The 20,484-nt window shown below is 46.4% G+C and overlaps 4 protein-coding genes across 6 annotated transcripts; all 4 read right to left on the bottom strand.

Moving 5' to 3' along the window:
* Positions 1-3,330: 3,330 nt before the first annotated feature.
* LOC120684355 lies at positions 3,331-4,901 on the bottom strand. Its single transcript, XM_039966221.1, has one exon. It carries the CDS (start codon positions 4,628-4,630, stop codon positions 3,695-3,697), a length of 936 nt encoding a protein of 311 aa, XP_039822155.1. The 5' UTR covers positions 4,631-4,901; the 3' UTR covers positions 3,331-3,694.
* Positions 4,902-11,695: 6,794 nt separating this feature from the next.
* On the bottom strand, positions 11,696-13,574 carry LOC120685756 (seipin-1-like). Its single transcript, XM_039967842.1, has 2 exons — positions 12,761-13,574; positions 11,696-12,659 (listed from the first exon to the last, which is right to left on the bottom strand). Exons 1-2 carry the CDS (start codon positions 13,325-13,327, stop codon positions 11,988-11,990), a joined length of 1,239 nt encoding a protein of 412 aa, XP_039823776.1. The 5' UTR covers positions 13,328-13,574; the 3' UTR covers positions 11,696-11,987.
* Positions 13,575-13,754: 180 nt separating this feature from the next.
* LOC120685754 (2-carboxy-D-arabinitol-1-phosphatase-like) lies at positions 13,755-16,420 on the bottom strand. Of its 2 annotated transcripts, XM_039967838.1 has the most exons (8): positions 15,945-16,420; positions 15,581-15,797; positions 15,373-15,491; positions 15,014-15,112; positions 14,894-14,947; positions 14,716-14,814; positions 14,506-14,613; positions 13,755-14,297 (listed from the first exon to the last, which is right to left on the bottom strand). In XM_039967838.1, the coding sequence occupies exons 1-8, from the start codon at positions 16,356-16,358 to the stop codon at positions 13,929-13,931; spliced, it is 1,479 nt and encodes a 492-aa protein (XP_039823772.1). In that variant the 5' UTR covers positions 16,359-16,420; the 3' UTR covers positions 13,755-13,928. The 2 variants fall into 2 exon arrangements, with proteins under 2 accessions (XP_039823772.1, XP_039823771.1); XM_039967837.1 differs by having other exon boundaries at positions 14,894-15,112.
* A 553-nt stretch (positions 16,421-16,973) lies between these two features.
* LOC120685755 (adenylosuccinate synthetase, chloroplastic) lies at positions 16,974-20,089 on the bottom strand. 2 transcript variants are annotated; one of them, XM_039967839.1, is made up of 5 exons: positions 19,718-20,089; positions 18,137-18,829; positions 17,744-18,055; positions 17,322-17,490; positions 16,974-17,273 (listed from the first exon to the last, which is right to left on the bottom strand). In XM_039967839.1, exons 1-5 carry the CDS (start codon positions 20,012-20,014, stop codon positions 17,269-17,271), a joined length of 1,476 nt encoding a protein of 491 aa, XP_039823773.1. In that variant the 5' UTR covers positions 20,015-20,089; the 3' UTR covers positions 16,974-17,268. The 2 variants fall into 2 exon arrangements, with proteins under 2 accessions (XP_039823773.1, XP_039823774.1); XM_039967840.1 differs by having other exon boundaries at positions 16,974-17,490.
* Positions 20,090-20,484: the final 395 nt, after the last annotated feature.

The following is a 20,484-nucleotide window of genomic DNA, read 5'->3' as shown; positions in this document are numbered from 1 at the left end:
GGGAGACCCTGCAACGAGGACAGGTGGGCCTTTCAAGTGGTCGAATAGGCCGTGCAAGCTGAGTCGGTCCGATGTACAGTTATATGGATAATAATATCAAATGGGCAATATTCGAATGGGTCGAAAGTTGGGTTTTTTTAGGTGCCGAAATGCTTTGGACTTCCTTATCCATTGGGCTTGCAAGCGGAGAGACGCTACAATATTGACAGGAAGGCACAAGGCAGATCGGATGGAGGTGGCTTCAAGCGGCACCTCTTTCAAGCTCCTTCCAAGCTCTTGTGGGCTGGTCGGCCAGCCAATCGAACAGGCCAAAGCCACTGGAAGAGGAGGGGGCCGGGAGAGCTTTCAGCATTTGGTTTTGGATCGGAGTGCGCCATAGGGTGCCTGGTGAAGTTCAGGGATGAGGCATGACCGACCTTGTCGCCTAGATGGACACGTACGGTCAACTCCTTCTAGTGGTAAACTGCGATGATCTTTGCCTTCCCCGTCCCTTCTTCTTGTCTTCCTTTCGTGAAGCTTACTACAGTGCACTGCATGCTGAAGCCGTGACACCTAGTACACGGCTGAATGTGTTGGGCAAGCTTTTGTTCAGCCATTCAGCTACTTGTGGCCGAGATGGACATGGTGAATTCCTTCGGGTGGTAGTGCGTGGTACACATTACTCATGAGTTACCATTTTGTTTTCCTTCTGTGAAGCTCAATGATGTGTACTCAACTCTGTGTGTAATAAGACTTTTCCATTGCATGCTGGAGTGGTAGTAAACACAGTAGAAGCCTTTTTTTTTCGAACAAACGCAGTAGAAGCCTGAATGTGTATAATCAAGCTTTTCAGTCATTCAGGTATCTGCCACTTCCAGGCTTCTTCAGAGATGCTGACGCAGGGTGTCACGCACGTCTTCTCTCTAACCTTCGCCTCCGCCGCGGCCCGCGGCGCCGCCGACCTCACCGGCAGGCGGCAGCTACATGGGCCAGGGCCACGAGAGAGGCACGCCGCCACGTTCGTGGCCGCACTCGAGAAGGTGGTCGCGTCATTGCCAAGCCACCGACTCCGGCATGAGCCTCTGTCGGCCATTGTACGGTGCCTTTTCAGGAAGCAGGTCCAGATCGACGTACTACGTGCGTCCGTGCTAAGACCGTCCAGATCGACGTACTCCTTGTTACTGCTTGTTCTATATATCCCTCCCTCCCGGCTAGTACATCATCTAGTGTAGTGTAGCTGTACGGTGAAGCTCTCCTTTCGAGTCCCTGCTGTTTGGTTATCTTTGGAATAAATTTTGGTGATCTTTCCCGTAGCAGCTGCCTGTACACTCACATGTAGTTTCTCTCCCTCTTTTCGGCGTTTTATGATGAATTGATGGATCCCTAACCGGAGCTTTATTTGTGTACTGGCTACTGCTTAAACTTTGACAAAAGCAGGTGTGGCCGCCCTAACATTGGGTAGCACAGTGGTTACTCCTACATTACTTATTTGTAAACAATAACAAGTCACTGCATGCATTCCTACGAAGGCATTCATGCTGTCATTTAAACTCCATCTTTTTTTTTGAGGAAAATTTAAACTCCATCTGAAGAACTGAAGAGGAGCTGCGTTTATCTTTGGCGTCCTCTCTTTCCTGGCCTGACTTTTGGGGAATGATGGGCTGGACATCTTGATGTTTACTTTCGCATTGTACTTTCTTTTTGCTGCGTCATGATAATCCTGATCTTCCTAATTACATAATGGCCACCGTACCTGCGAGGTATACTTTCACAATCGTCATTCAGGAAAGTTAGTGGCCATTGCATAACTTATGACGCATCTAGACAATGAGGGGACGGCATATCACAAATGACATTTGCAACTACTATAAAAATGCCATGATGAGACCATTGAACCATTCTTGCGATGATAGACACATGTTTTCGTGACCGTGCCTGAGCACGTTTTTCATTACCAGGGAGGCGATGATAGGCATATGTAGCCAGTAAGATTAGCTACTTGTAGAGTTGGAGTAGACCCCAGCAAGAATACCCAGACTGAAAACAGCGTGATCAGCTGAAAAGGCTGAAGTCGTCGCTTTCAGTTTCTGAAGAATCACTGGTAGTCACAGATCAAACCCATATAAACGGGGAGGTTCACCAGACTTGCAAGCCTTAACCTTATCAAAACATAGTTCCCAGGATGCTCATGCTCGCTACTGCCAACAGATTTTCCTGACGTGCTGCAGTGAAGAATCAATGATAGGGCTGTTATTTTAAGCCCAGTGGTCATATCTGAAACAGAATCAAGAACACTGCAAGCAAACTCAGCACACCATCTGTATCCAGACATCTACGGATCATCATGTCACCATTACCACTCCACACGTTGCACAACTTGAAAGCAGTGAGTAATAACTCTTGAAAGCAACACTGCATTTGGCCAACTTCAACTCTGACTCCAACTCCAAATCAAGGCACAGCTCAGGAACCACGATGAAGTTGGCCAGATTCCATGGCCGCCGACGGCGCCGTGCCGAGAACCATCATCCATTCATCTCACATATGGAGCTTCAAGACTTTTTCTTGTACTGGTTTCTTGATAAGATACTGCTAAGTAATCCGATGTGTGTTTATGTTTAAGCATGTTTAGCAACATATATTTACACGCTGTTGTAGCAACTTTACCAAGAAACAAAAAAAGAAGTGGCAAATTTGTCCTAGTGTTGCAACATGTTCTCTTTTTTTTAAAATAAATGTGTGGCAACATGGTTGCTTGGCAAACAGAGTAACAGATATGATGATGCTCACACATGATGGGTGACACCACCATCAGTCCCTTTCGTCTGCTATCCTGATGCCAATTTGGCATGGGAGTATCAGATAAACTCCAGAGAGAAAACCAAAACCAAAGGACGCGGCAGATAGAATCTATTCTCTCGTCTCTCGTGAGAAGCAGCAGGAAAGTGAAGCTCTCACAGGAGAAGAAACTGGCTAGGAGAAGCCAGACTTGGGGCCTACACCAAGTGGATCATCACACCTACACCCCCGTCAAACTTTGTAAACAGAGACAGTCATGTGGCGATAAATTAGGACAGGGACAGGGACTGTTGAAATTACAAGGACCAAAGAGCAGCAATGAATTTGGTCGACTTATGCAGGGCAAAAGACAAAGCTGTGATACGATAGGTTGCATGTATCTGTGAACATGTGGTGGATTGCAGGATTCAGTACCTGGGAACTAAATAGAAGCACAAGTGTGTCATAAAGAACTGACGTGTGATTTGATTGCAATGAAGCAATGGAGGTAAAAATTTATGGAAAGCGTAGTGCCGGCTTTTGTACACCACCTGACATTTTGCACACAGCAGAAACGCTGGATCAGGCGCATTCTAATATGTTTTAGTATAATCCTCTGTTAAATGTACGAGCACACAGCTAAAATTAACTGAGTAAAAGAGGAAAAAGCAAAAGGAAGAAGAAGATGATCCCACACACAAGCAATCTCTCCTCTCCTCTTTGTATACCACATTTTCATGGTGTCTTCTCAAACCCATTTGGCACACTAGAATCTACAAGCCTAAACTGTAAGCACAACCATTCCCATCTTGGTTTGGTTTGGATTTGCTAAATTCCACCAAATTTCCAAGTCAAAGGACAAGCAGAAACCAGGGGGAGCAAAGCAGCGAGCATCAGCATTGGGACCTCTTGGGAGAGCTGAAGCAGTGAGCATCCATCAAGGCGGCGTCTTGATGGCCTGGACGACGAGCGCGAAGCCCGGCGTGGCGGCCTCCTCCTCCAGCCAGAGCCTGCTCTCGAGCGCGCTCCTCGCGCGCAGCATGACGACGGCGCGCCCGGGCGGGTCCCGGAACCACCAGCCGTGCAGGTCCCACAGGACGTCGACGGGGGCGCCGTCGACGAAGACCGTCTGGTTGCCCCGGAAGTTCCAGCGGAGCCGGCGCGCGTGCACGGCGCGCTTCCCGTCGACGCTGACCCAGAGCTCCTCGCTGCCTCCGGCGGTGGTGGCGCAGCCGACGCAGACCTCGTGCTCGGGCGCGCCCTCCGCGAAGCGGACGCGCGCGCTGTGCATCGCGTTGGGCGCCGCCACGACGCGGTCCGCGCGCGCGACGGGGAGGAACCGCGCCTTGGGGATCTGGCCCTCGAACTTGGCCTTGACGAACTCGGCGGCGAGGTCGCCGACCGCCAGGACGACTTCCGCGTTGGCGACGGCGACGAAGTAGAACCCGGAGACCGGCTCGGGGGACGGCGCCGCGGCGGCATACTTGGCGGCGGTGAGGTCCCAGAAGAGGGCGAGCGGGGGGTGCTGCTGGTCGCCGGAGGGGAGGGAGCGGGTGCCCTTGCGGCGGCGGAGGAGGACGCCGGGGGAGGAGCCGGCGGGCCCGGCGAAGGAGAGTGTCGGGGCCCCGAGCGGGGAGTGGGACCAGGTGAGGCGGAGGAGGAGCGGCAGCGAGGACGGGGAGAGCGGGGTGGCGCGGTAGGAGACGGCGACGGAGAGGGTGGCCGGCGGCGGCGAGGAGGAGGATCCCGCGGCGGGAGCGGCGGCGAGCGTGGACGCCGGCGTGGTGCAGGCGACGCGGACGGCGCCGTCGGAGACGCAGGAGGCGAGGTCCCGCACGGAGGAGGGGAGCAGCAGGCTGGACGCGCTCACCATTTGGGGGGAGCTGGAGCTCGCGATCTGCTGCGCGGCGCGGCGTGCAATGCGTGAGGTCTGGCCTGGCGTCGGAGGGGAGAGGGGGAGGGGGAGGTGGGGACTGAGGGGGGTTATGAATGAATGAGCTCGGCCACGGCTGGTGGGCGCGGTGGCGACCCGACGGCGAGGGTGGCGGGCGGCGCTGCGGGGGCGGAGCAGAGAGCCGGCTGACTGGTAACCGCCGGAGCAGGGCCCGGGAGAGGCAGAGGACGCTTCCGCTTTAAGGCGAGCGGAGGCCGCGCTGGCCGTCGGATCAGGGACGAGGGGACACGAGCCGTCCGCTTTGCTCAGCACGCTTTAAAGGCTGTGGGGGCTGTGGCCGTGTGATGACGTGGAAGGGAAATTCAAGACTGTATGGCGCGACTTGAACTTTTTTTTATTTGGAAGAGCTATGCATTCAGCATTAGGGATGAAAACGGTCGGGAACGGTCGGGAAAACCCCTCAACCGTTCTCGCAACTGTATTTTTTGGTCGTGAACAGAAACGGGAACGGAAAAATCGGACGGTAAAACGAAATCGGTATTACGGGATATCGGGAACAGAATCAATCGGTCGGGAGCATGCCGATTACGATCGGGAATCGATAACTCAAAACGGGAAAATACATACAACCACTTCAAACATTTAACTCGATAAAATAATTACAACTATGCATAAATAACATGGAAACAAGACTCGTATAACTAAGAAACACAGGTAGAGTGAATCACGAATTCACAATTCACGTTGGAACACATGCAAACAACAATTCACGTTTCCAACACAGGTAACACAGCCGACTACGACAAATACGGGAATTCCCGCGGGAATTTTCCCGGCTGAAAACGGGAACCGTGAAAACACCCCAACCGTTCCCGTTCCCGTTCCCGCCCGTTTTCTATTTTGTTTTCCCATTTTCCTATTTTTTTCGCGAAAACAGTTTACGGTCGGTTTAAACGGTAAACGGAGCCGGTCGGAACGGGATTTTCCCGTCCCATTTTCAACCCTATTCAGCATTCTAGTAATTTTTTTCGTACATCATACTACTGTGCGCAAACAAAATACATTTGAAATGAAAAGTAGCACCGCCGGAACCCTATCAAACAAGCCTAAATCTGTATCTCAGTTTGAATTACGGGCTTGTTTGCATGCCAAGTTTTACTTTTTTAACCAGAGTCTATAGAAAAAAAAAACACCAAGCCATCTTCACCCGAACAACAGCTGTTAGCTCGCTGAAAATGTTATTAGCGCTACCTAAATAATTTAGCTGATTAAGCCATCATTTTGACAAATAATTAGATGAACCATTCGTGAACACTGTTTACCATTAGGTGAAACATTGACCAAGTAAAAACTTTTCATTAGAATGAATGTTCAGGGAGCCGCAGCTTGCAAACCAACTTTTGTTTTCTGTTAAATTTGCCTACCTTGTTAGCCCCATGGCCCGCCATAGATTTAGCTTCTTACCTAAATTTGTCTAAACTTGGTTGACCATTTTCCTTGACTTAGTCAATCATGTGTGGCAAAATTGGTTAGCTACCTTATCACTTGAGTGCAAAGCTTCTTGAATATTAGATCTCACGAAGCTGAAACTATAAGTTTCTCATTATTATCCTAATTTCATTAGTATATAATTAATCCTAAGAGTGTTCTATATGAATCTATGGACTAGGTAGGACAGCGGAATCTTGTCGACATCCAAAACTAGGGTACTCTCTTCGATGACAAATATGTTATTTTAGGTTTGCCTCGAATTAAAATTTTAACATTGACCACTAAAGGTTATAATCTAACTGGTTTTGCCGTTAATCATTAAAAGTAATTCATAATGTCTATTTTCTATAAAAAAATATATTTTAGTAGAAATCTGTAGTAAAAAAAGTTTTCCCTTCTTAAAGAAAGGATGCTGTAAATGCTTCATATTTTCTGTTCGGGTGGTGTAACAATATAGTATATACTAGTCTATCAACAAGTGCTTCCACACGGACTAATTAGAATTAATATAAGAATGAGATCAATAATTATAATTATCCTTACACCCTTTTTCATCTATTAACTATTCTAACACATACTCTAAAATATATATTTATCATTATCTAATTACAATAAATTTTATTTTGCATCACACCTCCATATGTATTCGATGTATATTTAGTTGAACTATTTATTTGTAAATTGATATTCTTATTTCTTTCATCATACATGAATACACGTGTGTAAACATTAATATTAATAATATATTAATGATGGTAGAAATAGTAATTTAGAATTTTATAATGGTGCAAATATTTTATTATAATTATATAATGTAGATTCAAATTTAGGAGTAAGTTAATTTGTAATAATAATGCAAATTTAGGGAGTATTTGTATTATTTTTATAATAGCATAGATGGGTAATTTAGATATATGTTTAGATGATTACTTTAGTCTATTTTTTAATAGCAGAGGTGAGTAATTTATTACGAAAAATAACAGATCCAATGAATATTATAATTAGAATTGATTTAGTCTATTTTTTAATAGCAGAGGTGAGTAATTTATTACGAAAAATAACAGATCCAATGAATATTATAATTAGAATTGATGGATTGATGACCGAATGTTTCTGATTTTTGTGAGAATTTATAGGTTTCTCTATTTTTTTTTAGAGTATCCACCTAGAATTCTAGGTGCCTTCGTGCGGAAGCTCCAAAGGAACCTCCAATTAGTAATAGTAATAGTAAGATGATATGTTAACTGAAATAATATATGGCACATTCCAAATAATTGAGTTATGATGAAAACTAAAACATGAAAAATGTACCCTAGGCTCTACTTTTACAATGTATTCTAATTTCCATGTAAAATACATGCATTTTATTAAATGCAACAGAATCATTATATTTTACGATCCTGATCTCGACACATGCGCGTTGTCGGCTGTCAGGGGCGACGGATCTTCTCCCGTTTGGCTGCTTGTTGCAAAGCTTCGGAGCTCGTGGATTCATCATTTGATCTCCCTCCTCCGCGGGGCCGGATGGAAGCAGGCCATCCGGGCGTGGACACGGTGATGCCGGCGTCGCCGTCAGGCTTCAGTCACGAGCAGTTGCGTAATGGGGGTCGCTTCAGGCCGCATGGGCGCCAGCCGGGAACAGCGCAGAACGCATGCATGTCTCCTTTGTTTCGCAGGAAAACAAAGGAAGCCAGCCCAACCAGTCCTGTCTGCCATCTTCTGAATGTTCCTGAATTCAAGCCCAAATCTCATTTTCTGCAAGACATGCAGCAGAATCGGCTCAAAGTTTCAGTAAACAAACAAATGAACAAGCAAAATGGGCTAGAGCGACAGGCAACAGCAGCAGGGGCCAAGTGTCGGCTCAGACAGGACGGCAGATCAGTGATGGCAATTGGCAAAAGTGCGGACCTGATCAATGCATCACGGCATCACGCATTCATGCATTCAGGTATGTATGATGAGCAAAAGAGATGGGTACCTGTACCGTACGCCCCCCTAGTACGCTCGTCCATCAACGACGCAGGCGTCACTGCCAACTACTAACCCCCAGCAAGCTCGCAATCCAACCGAATGCAACGCCGACCTTGGCACCACATTACCTGCAATTCATAGAAAGGTTACGCCTCCCCAATAATAGAGGATTAAGAAATGCGTAAACGATGCCATGAAGGAAAGCAAGATGAAAAATTAGAATTCAAGCAAAGAGTTCATTGCTAGTTGCTACCTTGTCTCCTAGACTATCTTATGTCTCCATGTTTCTTCAATGCGGTCTCGCTATTGCGGGATGACTCAATAGTTAAGGTGTAGCACGTATCTCTTGGACCGAACCGCGAAGCTCTACCGCACACATGCCACACAAAATGTGTCGCGGTCGCACGGGATCGGAACCATAATCTCATAAATTTGCACCCATCTTGACAGGTCGCTGTGTTAAATAATTGATAGACTTTTCTAGATTATTAGCCAACACTAATGGGACTAGACTGTTTGAATTTAAGAACCGCGCTAGCGCATGGACCATTAGTCTGTTTCTGGTCCATGGATTCTTAACCAATCTGATCTGACAAGTGAGCATGTGAAACACGACTTAAAAAAAAGCTCATGGAGCAATCTACTTCGATAGATGAGAGTGCCGGAAATACCAGGAACTTGATCCCTGAAGCATCAAAAATTTATGCATAGTTTGTTGACTTTGCTTTTTTTATAGGTCCAAGTGGATGAAAAAATTAAAATATTTGCCCCCGACCCCCCGTGCTGAATAATTGTTAAAGAAGAAATGAGACACTCGTCTGAAAACAAGGAGAGCAGATCCCTGATAACATTACTACATTAGACAGCTTTCAGCTCTTAACAACCGGCAAAAGTCGAAAGCAATTCTTAATTTATTAGCTTTCTATAAAAGCTGGTTATCTGTTTTTTTTTAAAAACAATTGTTACTCCCGTTCCTTCTCAGGAAAGATCAGATAATGTGGTATCCATGCCCAATGATGCACAGTCTACATGTCTAATCTTGTCGGGAAACATAAATTTGTATTGCCAAGGTCCAAGGAATGGTCGCGAAAAAATAATCCTGTTGGCAAACATAAATTTGTATTGCCAGGAAAGGGAAAGAGGCAAGGTAGTATTCTGCTAGGTTCAATCATATTCAGCAACAGATGGATGTAATTCTCTTTTTTTTCTTGTTAGACTAGGTATTGACAATGACTCAATGAGATTCGCCAAATGCAAAGGACACAAGTTGAAAAACAGGCCTTTGTGTTTCTGACTTACAATAGAACCAGCTGAAGAGAAAGTGGTATGCAATTGGAGAGAAGTTATATTACTCTAGCTGGTAGCAGCAAGGCAGTTAAGCGGTCGAGGAGGCACACCTTTGTTATCTTCAGTTCCCTAATCAGAAGAAAGAGAAGCATTAGAAGAAAAAAAACAGATTTCCAGATATGTACTTTGCTGCCAACTAGAGATGCATTTTGTCATCTTCTACGCTCTAGTTGGAATGGCCCCTCGTGCTACTTGCAGGTTGCAACTGTTGATTAGCATGGGAAGTTTCCACTCCATCAAGAGCCCAGTTGGTCCTACTTTAGCAGGAAGCAGCGTGGCAATGAAGAACCATCGACATCACATCAAGCTGGAAGTATTACTAATTGGAATCCTTCAGAACTTTCAAATTATTAGGTAAAGCATGAGATCTATTTGTCTTCAAAAAATTTCAGGCCTCGTCACATGGCTAGTGTCCCCATTTTTGTTCATAGGCCTAATGCAACATTTTCGTTCAACATTTAAGGTACCACTCTGTACTAACCACTCTTAAATTGCAAAATTCCAATAAACAGATGGCAGATCAAATGTGCTGCACAGGATACAACCTTAGTCTCATAAGTTTGCCCCCATCTATCCAGTGCATTTTATTAATTGCCAGAGAGACTATGCCAAGACTCACCTACTGCCGTGCTGATGCAGGTTCACAAGGATCTGCCCATTGGTCCATGAACAGGTCCATGAGTCATGAACCAATCTGATCTGAGAAATGAGAATGTGAAACATGGTAAAAAAATCATTTTATATACTAAATCAAATCATGAAGCAATGTGAGAATATGAGAATGTGATACATGCATTCGCTAAACCAGTTGTTTATCTCAAAAGCATTATAGAATTGGTGCATGATTGTTGACTTTGATTTCAGATCCGAGACGAGGAAAAACTAGTAGCCCCATACTAAACTCTATTGGTATAGCATAAGTCATTAAAATTGATTCATGATTGTTGACTTTGATTTCAGATCCGAGAGGAGGAAAAACTAGTAGCCCCATACTAAACTCTATTGGTATAGCATAAGTCATTAAATTAGGCACCCACCTTAAAATAAGGAAGACAGGATTCCTGAGAACAGTAGACAGTAATTCTTTAACTTCCAACAACAGGAAGAAACAGAAATACATGTAATGCTGCAAATTAGGTTTTTTTACTTCCTTCTTATGGCAAACCAGATAATGTAAATCTCCTCACATAAGGGACCACATAGTTAGTAGGAACAAAATTTATGGTCAATAGTGTGAGAACCAAATATAATGCTGCAATTCATATATGTATAATAGCATGGCAGATAGATGAATTATGTACACGTTTTTTCTGTTCTTGTTCAACTAGAATTTTTTTTACTATAAATGGTCCATAAATGCATAAGCTGACAAAAGAGCATTTTATATCACCTAACCTACTATTTGACCAGTTAAAGTATAAATTTTTGCAACAGGGGAGACGATTTAATAATCCTAACTGACAGCAGTGAAGCAGTTGGGGAGATGGAGCAGATACTTCTCAAGTCTTTGCAGACTAAAACGCAGAGAAAAATCAACATGGATGCAATTCAGACATCGAAATAAATTAATTATGCACTCGATAGGAAGGAGGATACCAGGTAACTCCCAGTTGGAAATGATGAAGTTTCCTTCCTCTGGGCCGGTGTAGTTGGGATGGCCCAGCTTGCTGTAACTTGCAAAAGCTCAAAACACTTCAATCTTTTGATCAGCATGAGAAGTCTCTGTTAAAAGATGAGCCCGCACGGTTCTAGCCCATCAATATTTACAATAAATGATTGTGCAATGCTCAACATATTAGTTTCCACCCTACTTTGTTGAGGAAACAAAATATTGGTGCACGAAGACATGTGGATCAGTTGCTTGAGGCTCACAATAGCCCTATCTGACAGTTTCAGGAGCTGTAATAAGATTAGTAAAAAGTATTAAAACCTGTGCAAAACCTCAGTGTCCTATAGCATTAATGGTCCCAGCTTATACAATTTTCAGCACCTGTAATAAGCAGGGCCAATCTAACAAATTACTAGTAGTCTTTCGCTGTCTACATGCACAACAAAGGAACAGGAACAAGAAAGGCTACTGAAAACATAGTTGCAGGAAAGCAGATGGTTTGAACTAGACAATTTATTGTTAGAGAGGGTGTAAAATACACAGATTACTGAGAGAAATTCAACTTACAAGATACTGGCATGTAGAAGTAGAAACATGCTGCTCCATGCTCTTATGGCCAACATCTATAACCATAAACGGGACAGTCCATAATTTCCATGAAAATATATTCACCCAAAGAACTACAGTCTGGGAGACACATGAATAAGGAACACAATTTCCATGAAGTTCGTGCAGTTTTCATCCATTGATACATTTTTTTACACGCATTGTTCGAAAGCTTGCATGAAAGATATTTGGGTCTCATATACAGAAAATTGGCAGTAACAGTAAACACAAATTTCACAGCAACGTATTTGATCGAATGAGTTGATATCATCCTGAGGATTGGGTATTTGGGTGCACTTGGATTCTCAAGGATCATTCATGGGTCATGGCCTGATCAGTCTCCACCACTGCAACACTAGAAGTCGAACCCTCAGTGAACTCGAGGTCCATGCTGCCTCCATGTAATTGCTTCCGAAATTGTGATTTCCACTTGCTTCTCCTCTCTCTCCTCTTCACCGTAAAATCTTCAGATAACTCCTGGCTTGGGCTCTCACCAATGTCTACTGTACCCAGATGAGAAGTCATCATTCCATTGGCCTGAAGTTCAGATAACCTTCTATTTCTCGCGGATGCCGCAAGGGGCCGGACCCAACAAATGGCAAGAACAACAAGAACAATGTAGACAGAGAAAGACACCCACACACATAATGTCCATTTAAAGCTCCGTGCCAGGCTCTTTGTCCACGGAGGATTTGTCTGCACAACAACCTCTGCTTTGTACACCTGAGGCAGCTGCACTATAGCAGCTCTTGGCTGCAGCAGAACTCTGATGAGCCCTGTTCTCTTGTGACGGCCATGACCTTCCCTATACTGCAACACCTTGAGATTTGCAGTCTGGGTCTCGCTGCGCACGCCCAGAGTGAGTGGCACACACATCAGCGCAGATTGCGCTAGCCGGACAGGGGTGCTCTTGTACCTCAGCATATATGGCTGCGCAGCTGATGCCATGGTGATTCCACTGACGGAGATTGCCTCTGCTTTAATCTGCAGAAAGTAAGTTCATCATTAGATTCAAGTCAGCACAAGAATTGTTAAGGTCCAAGAAATTTGGATGAGGAATCGAGTAAAATCATGCAGTTGTATACCTGGAACATGCCAATCTCTCGATTGTGGTAGGAATCAGGCAGCAGCAGCGCCATCGACACCCTCACGGAGTGCCCGGCTGGCAGCGCCACGCCCCGCGCTCCGCTGAGGGCCACCGCGGCGCTCGGCTGCGCCTCCGTGTAGTCGAAGTAGAGTGGCCGGCGCACGGTCACCGGCTCTTCCACCCAGTGCCGAACAAGAACGAAGCCGAGCAGCACGGACACGAACAGCGCGGCGACAAGGGCGGCAAAGGTGCACGCCGCGGCGAGCAGGCCGAGGGCCGCGCGCCGGAGGTTGGATGCGACCACCGTAGGAAGGGCGCGCAGCGCGCCGACGAGAGTGGCGACGGGGAAGACGAGGCCGAGGATGGCAGAGGCGACGAGCTCCCCGAGGAAGGCGACCAGCCGAATGAGCCAGCCGGCCGGCCCGGCCAGGAAGAGGAGAGCATCGTTGGAATCGGCGGCGGGTGAGCTTCTTGGCCGGCCGGTGTAGAGGCCGTTGCCGGAGACCGCGGCCGGCAAGGAGTAATCGTGCTGGCATTGGGACACCTGGTGTGGTGCTGAATCCATTTTAGGAGATTGCAGTTGTAGGATCTAAGGAATGGACCAAACTCGGCAAAGGCTCAGTAGCCAGTAGCCTGTAGATTGCAGTGCTGCAGGAGGATGAAGAGCTACACGTGGCAGAGAAAAGACACGTGTCACGCTCCTGCCCAGGCTGTGATGTGAACCTTCCGCCATGCAGATCGAGTCATGCCTGGTGGCAACAACCTTTGGCAGTATCTTCGTCAATGTAACTGATAACCACTTGACATCATGTCATCATGCGAGCACACACACACACACACACACACACACACACACACACTTGCTTGGCGACACAAAAGGAGTGCAAGTTTCAGAGCTCAGCCTGAGCCAAATCTGCATCGCTACCGAGTGCAGGGTTCTCCTTACCACAGACAGACAGACAGACTCAGAAATGTTCACACTTCATGCAAGAGGGCAGCAGAAACATGGAGATCTTTTTTCAACTGAGCACGTATACATTTTTTATGTACACAGACATTGTCATATTGAGATTAAGATATACGTACATCAATGTAAGATATTTACACGTGTGTGTTTCTGAAGGATGCTATATACATTAACACGGAAAACGTTACCTTCAAGAATGTTAGAACTCCTCATCATTTTCGGTTGGCCGCGTAATAGGTATTGACCATCTTCCGAGATGGGCTGTGTAATTTGTGCATCTGACAACGCCTCTTCCTTTAGGTCCATCTGGAAAATCGATCACGCTGATGCTTCCATCGTCTAGATGGAAAGATGACATGTACTCCATTGGCAAATCGAGGCATCGACAGATCAGAGCAAGGTGAATGGCTGGATGGCCTACGGCCACAACAACTCGATCCGACTCACTATCATCCGGCAATTCATTTAGCAAGGCTTGCCACGCATCCTTGGACTGAGCCCACAGTCGCTCTAGTGTTTTGTATTCCATGCTGCCCATCCAGCCTGATTGAACTATTTCCCCAAAGCTCTGCAGAAGGAAAGAAAAGCATTGATGATTACTTAAGTGCACAAACATTGAGTGTTTCCAAGCTACAAACACACTATATGAATAGGGCAGTACATTGAAAAGGTACGTGCAAATTTTGAAGACATAAAAGATAGCTTGAAATAATCTATTCACTAGTAGAACTTGTATGACGCTTTGCAGAAATTGTGGACATTGAAGATGGTCAAACCTTTTGCTTTGCTTGAAAGGCATCATCAATTTGAAGTTCTAGCAAGTTCTTCATTTCCACATAACGAGGCACACAATCAGCACCTAAGCAATCTGCCGCCTCTTGGACCTGCAATAACCTCACGGGATCAAATATAGAAGGCCAAAAACAGGAAGAAGCAAAAGGGAACACAATTTAATGAACTTCATTGTTAGTTCATATTACAGTCACCTCGCATATAGCAGTTGCAGTATCAACAGATGCAACTTGTGGGCTATAGATAATACTGTTCACCTTCAGATCTAGAAGTAGTTCTGCAGTCTTCTGAGACTGAAAGTATATGTCCAGAAATGAGCTCAACATGTGTTGGAAAAAACAAACTGATTATGCAAGAAATAAAATGAAGTACCTGTATAGTCCCAAGCATGTTCAGTGGTACATATCCCATTCCACCTAGACTAATCTGCAACACAAAGCAATGAATGGTGTAGATCAGAGAACACATGCACATACGATAAAAGTCATATACCTCAGAACTGCTCTGCGTAGTTCCTTGACAGGCCAGAATGATCCTCTTGCTAGTCTTTCTTCCACCAGAACTTCCAGCAGCAACAGGAGAATTTGGGGTCTGTACAAAAATACAATGGAGCACAAGGTTAAATCAAAGGTTTTTGGGGGGAATTTAACCATTCCATTTTCCTGTCTTATCTTGATCTCTAAGTTTATACAAAATGGCAGTGCTAACAGAAACAAGTAAGCAGTACAAGTTCCACCTTACCAAAAGAATAATTTCTAATGAAAAACAACATAATCTTTTATATGTTCTACTAAGTACTAACATTTGAAGATCTGACGTATAAAAGGTTCAAGTCAGTGACCAGAACACACCTGATTTAAGCGGTTAAGACAAACATTTGGAGGACCTCCGCCAGTCTTTGGGGTGAAATCCAGCACACTAACGCCACAATTGCTCTGGAGTAGAACCCGAAAGTACTCGGCACCAAGTCCTAAACATTAACGCGAGGAACCAAACATCAATTTCAATCAGCCGTGGCATCACATACTACACATTAAAACGTGGCAGCAGAGCACCCACCCAAAGAAGTGGCAACGAGCGCCTGGTTCACTGCATTGTGTGCAACCACAAGCACTGACTTGCCCTCGTGTGCTAAAATCCTCTCCCAACAGCTCCGTGCGCGGTCCCACAGCTCCCGGACTGAGTAGTGCCCGTCGATGCTGAAGTTGGCCGCATTCTTCTGCCACTGCCGGTACACAACCCCGTACCTCTCCTTCCCTTCATGCTTCAGCAGTCCCTGGAAATCAGAATCAGCAGCTCGTTACACTCAGGCATTTCCACAAGCACCTGCTAAGCAAGTATATGGGAGAATCAGCAAGCCGACTGGATTGAATTGGGGGCGTGCATTCACGCAAACACCGTTGCGTAATCACAGCAATCAGACCTGGAAAGAGTAGAGATCGATCTCGCGGAGGTCGGAGTCCGGGATGAGGTCGTCGTCGCGCCCTTCCCAGATGATCTCGGCGGTGCGGCGGGAGCGCGCGAGCGGGCTGGTGAAGCAGGCGTCGAAGGAGTCGGCGAGGAGCATCTGGCGGGAGGTCTCGGCCTGGGACTCCCCCTTGGGCGTGAGCACGGAGGCGTCGGAGCTCCCCTGGATGCGGCCCTCCGCGTTCCACGTGCTCTGCCCGTGCCGCACCAGCACCACCCGCTTCGCCGCCCGCAGCGGCGGGAGCGACGCGCCCGGGCGAGCCGGAGGGGACCGCTCCAGCTCGTGCACGCTCGAGCAGCGGACGGGGGTCCGTGGGGCGGCTCGCCGGCCGGCGGCCGCCGCCGGCGGGGCGGGGGCGAGGAGAAGCATGGGCGAGCGAGACGCTCCGCTCCGCTCGGTCGCGGGAGTCGTGTGGTGGGATGTGTGGTTTGCGCGCGCGCGCGGTAAAGCTTGGCGCCATGATGTATGGCCATGGTTCAGCCGGCTACGCCCACGTGGCGGATGGGAGATGCACCAGCTTCAAGCGGCGCCGCGCTCGCTGGAGCTCCTCGGTCCTCGCCGTCGCAGCCTCGCACGTGCTCGCCGCCGCTTCCCGCGCCTGGAGCTCAGCTCCGCTGGATAGCTCGCCGGCGCTGCGTGCCGACCTTGCTACCGAAGAATTCATGCCCCACCTGATAGTTCCTAGAGTTGCTAAAATCTGTCCTACAACCAAGACGTAAGTATTTGTTCAGCGTTTTCAGACATCAAAATGACATTGTCAGGGTTAAAAAATGGAACTGTAAATCTTTTGGAAGTTTTTTTTCTCACAGGCAGTAAACTTATCTTTCATGAGAACATATGTAATTTCACCTCTCACATGCAGCTAAGGAATTTCGAGAGATATGCCCCGGACCTACTCTCTAAAAAAATAAGTGCGTAGACAAACTTAATGGAGTTCAATGAAAAACGTAGGCTGATAGGAAAATTAGGGCAAGCACACGCATATTTCCATCAGCTATGCCTCATATTCAACAGAAAACCAAAAGGTAGACATCAGCACTCAGCAGAGTATCCAATCCAGATTTTTCAGATCACATTACACCAGGCTCAATTAGTACAAAATATATGATTTGGTGAGTCAAACTTAGTGCAAAACGCTCATCCTTATTCGCCTTAGCAAATGTTTCGGAAGATGTTTTATTATTGTGCACATTAGATCACTCCACCAGCCAGTAACTTCGCTGTATCAGAGCTACCATGACAAGGGAGATTAATAATAAGAGCAAATGCTCAAAGCTAGTTAAGGCTTGATTTTTTCGTCCAGTTGCCCGCTGACAAAATGAAGTGGCTTTTACTTGTATATGAGAGCATCTCTCCCGGGCCCAACACCAATGTAGTGCACTGGAACACCAACAAGCTCTTCTATCCTCTCCACATAGCGGCGAGCAGCTTGGGGAAGTTCATGGTAACTTCGAACTGAAGAAATGTCACTTTCCCACCCAGGCAGCACCTCATAGTTGACCTAAAACACAAGACAGGGCACATAAGAGATGAAAGATATGTATTCTTAGTATCTTACCTGTCTAAATCGACACTTTCAAATTAGTTACTCTTTAAAACCACAACCTTTCAAGACAAGCTTATTATAATCATGTCTTCAAAAACAGAAATTAGCATAAATTCTCCAAACAATGCAATGATTCAATCCAAAGGCCTTATGGTTTGATTGACAAGCTGTGGAAACAAAGTGAACAGAAACATATGTCAAAGCTTACCTGTACTTGCTCCAGGGTGTCAAGATCCCCAGGGAAGGATTGTAGCTTCTGTCCATCAGTTTTGTTATACGAAACCCCCACCTTAATTTCTGGCAGGTCGGACAGAACATCAAGTTTGGTCAGATTCAGTGATGAGAATCCATTGATTTGACAGCAGTACTTCAGTGCAAGAATGTCAAGCCAGCCACATCGCCTTGGACGGCCGGTTGTCGTGCCAAATTCCATTCCAGCTTTCCTAAGGCGATCACCTTCCTCTCCAAAGAGTTCAGTTGGGAAAGGACCAGAGCCGACTCTTGATGTGTAAGCTTTGACCTGCATGTAAAATATGTAGAACATATAGGCACCCCATGAAGAAATAGGACTGCTATAATAATAAAAGTGGTTTTAACCTACCACTCCAATCAGGTCACCGATTACCCTTGGGGCAATCCCAAGGCCAGTGCATATCCCACCAGCTGAAGGGCTAGAAGAAGTCACAAATGGATAGGTACCAAAATCAATATCCAGCATTGTTGCTTGGCCACCTTCAACTAGAATTTTCTTCTTCTGTTGGATAGATTCATTTAATACATGGACAGTGTCAGCAATGAAGGGCTCCAAGCGCTCTGCAAACCTCTTGTACCTCTCAACCTCTTGTTTGAGCATGTTTTTGCTGTACTCGAAGCCTTGAAATCTCGAAGCGGCATCTTTAAATAAGACATCAAGCTTATCCCCAAAAGTGTCAATGTTCCTTAGATCACAAACTCGCAGTCCATTTCGAGTTACCTTGCTTGAGTAACAAGGTCCAATGCCTCTCTTAGTTGTCCCTATAAAGGAATTTTCCAGTTCAGCTTCCCTGAGTCCATCTACAACCTGGTGCAGATCAAACAGCAGATGTGCGCGATCAGAGACCAGTATTCTTCCATCGCAGGAGACTCCATTGGACTCAAGACCATCAATTTCTTCAAAGAACCCTGGAACATGGATCACCGCTCCGTTGCCAACAACGCAGAGTGTCCCTTCATGGAGGATACCAGATGGAACAAGATGAAGGGCAAATTTCGTTCCTTCGGAGTTATAGATGGTGTGTCCAGCATTTGCTCCCCCCTGTAACAGTATGGTTGAAACTAAGATAAGGTTTCTAAACTTAGGAGAAACAACTGACTGATATTAACCGCTCATGCTGTGTTCCAAGAACTTCATGTGAAGTGTATAAATATTAACAACAGATAACCCAATTACACAAACGGCCAAACAGGTTCTGAGAGTTTAGGAATATTCATCACAGAAATCAAGCAAAAAGCAAATAAGGGACTGGCTTTGTAATTACCCCCAGGAGCAGTAGTAATATTAGTACATATATGTTACTGATAAACTACATGCACATAGATTACTAGACTAGAAGATGCAAAATATGGTGAAGTGTCAAGCTTGAGTAAGTTAAGTAACTCACAGTGATTTGCTTTAAGAATACTAGGCAACAACTTACAGTGATTTGCTTTAAGAATACAAGGCAGCTAGCATAAAAGCTTGCAGCAAGATTATTATGCAAACCAGTAAATATGTATACTCTTTTTGGTTGAATTAGTCATTACATGCACAATCTGTCCAGTTGAATCATGCAATCCACAATTTTTCTAAATGAAAAATGACAAGATATTAATTATCACTGGTGAATCTTTCGGTCTTACAGTAAAGTGTTTATCTGAAGGTGCAATGTATCTAACATCCAGAAAGGTGCAAAAACTCAAAATCTACAAATGTGTAAAACTATATTCTACGAATTTTACATAAAGTGGTTATCACTAGAATAGGTGACAGCGGGAGGGATGCAACAATAACACCAGACGAAGGTGAATACTACACTAAGACTATAATTTCGTCATCAAACTATTCCAACTATTCTCGCCGCGGACAGCAAGATTTCACCATAGAGAAGATAAGTAGCGCCACCGAACGGATTCGCACGAACGAAACGTAAACGCATCCCCTCACCTGGCAGCGCGCGACGACGTCGAAGCGCGGGGCGAGCACGTCGACGAGCTTGCCCTTCCCCTCGTCCCCCCACTGCGACCCCAGCACGCCGGAGACCTGGCTCAGCGCGGAAACCCTATCCTCCGCGGGGTCCGCGCGAGCGGACGCGGTCGCGGCGGCCGCGGCGGAGACGGGGCCCGGGAGGCGCGCCTTAGGCAGCAGGCGCACCGAGCGCGCCGCCGCCGGGGCAGCCGGAGACAAGGGTTTCCCGATCCCGGCGCCGGCGGCGGCCAGGTGGTTGAGCGTGGAGAGTGACATGACTGGCTCGTGGTCCGAGGGTTTTAGGACGGGCTCGGTCGACTTGAGGGGGGCGGCGGACGCTAGGGTTTGGATCCGGGGGGGCGTCGCCGCGTCGGGCTCAGGCGCGCAGGCTGGGCCAAATGCGCGGGTCGTCGAGGCTAAGGCCCATATTAGCGGGCTGGGTTTAGAAGTGTGTAGAGAAGCCGATCAGTGACTTCTGCGGCTACGATCACACCAAAATTTAGAGTGTTTTCCCTGTATATATCATTATAATAAAAGATGGGTTTCTATCTGTATGCCACTAAAAAATTCGTTCGCATCTACGTATCATCGGCCGAACTTTCTTTGTCCTTTGTGCCTTTCTTTGTCCTCTGTGCCATTCCGTCAACCTCCCATCCAGTTTTCACCGTTATCTCCTCAGACATGTGGCCTGATCAGTGCAAATTTGCAAAATACCTCCTCTCATGCTGTGCCTAACGCCGCCGACG

This window comes from Panicum virgatum, chromosome 8N (genome assembly GCF_016808335.1).
Source record: "Panicum virgatum strain AP13 chromosome 8N, P.virgatum_v5, whole genome shotgun sequence".
NCBI lineage: Eukaryota > Viridiplantae > Streptophyta > Magnoliopsida > Poales > Poaceae > Panicum > Panicum virgatum.
Note: the sequence above shows the minus strand (reverse complement) of the source record. Positions and strands in the feature narration are given on the sequence as shown.

Coding starts and splice junctions, on each gene's coding strand:
- LOC120685755 (XM_039967839.1), bottom strand. CDS start 20,014: ATGTCACTCTCCACGCTCAACCACCTGGCCGCCGCCGGCGCCGGGATC. Junction 18,830..19,717: donor ACGTCGTCGCGCGCTGCCAG/GTGAGGGGATGC, acceptor ATACTGTTACAG/GGGGGAGCAAATGCTGGACA. Junction 17,491..17,743: donor ACACCCTGGAGCAAGTACAG/GTAAGCTTTGAC, acceptor CTTGTGTTTTAG/GTCAACTATGAGGTGCTGCC.
- LOC120685756 (XM_039967842.1), bottom strand. CDS start 13,327: ATGGATTCAGCACCACACCAGGTGTCCCAATGCCAGCACGATTACTCC. Junction 12,660..12,760: donor GAGAGATTGGCATGTTCCAG/GTATACAACTGC, acceptor TACTTTCTGCAG/ATTAAAGCAGAGGCAATCTC.
- LOC120684355 (XM_039966221.1), bottom strand. CDS start 4,630: ATGGTGAGCGCGTCCAGCCTGCTGCTCCCCTCCTCCGTGCGGGACCTC.
- LOC120685754 (XM_039967837.1), bottom strand. CDS start 16,358: ATGCTTCTCCTCGCCCCCGCCCCGCCGGCGGCGGCCGCCGGCCGGCGA. Junction 15,492..15,580: donor GCTCGTTGCCACTTCTTTGG/GTGGGTGCTCTG, acceptor GTTAATGTTTAG/GACTTGGTGCCGAGTACTTT. Junction 15,113..15,372: donor GTCTTAACCGCTTAAATCAG/GTGTGTTCTGGT, acceptor ATTTTTGTACAG/ACCCCAAATTCTCCTGTTGC.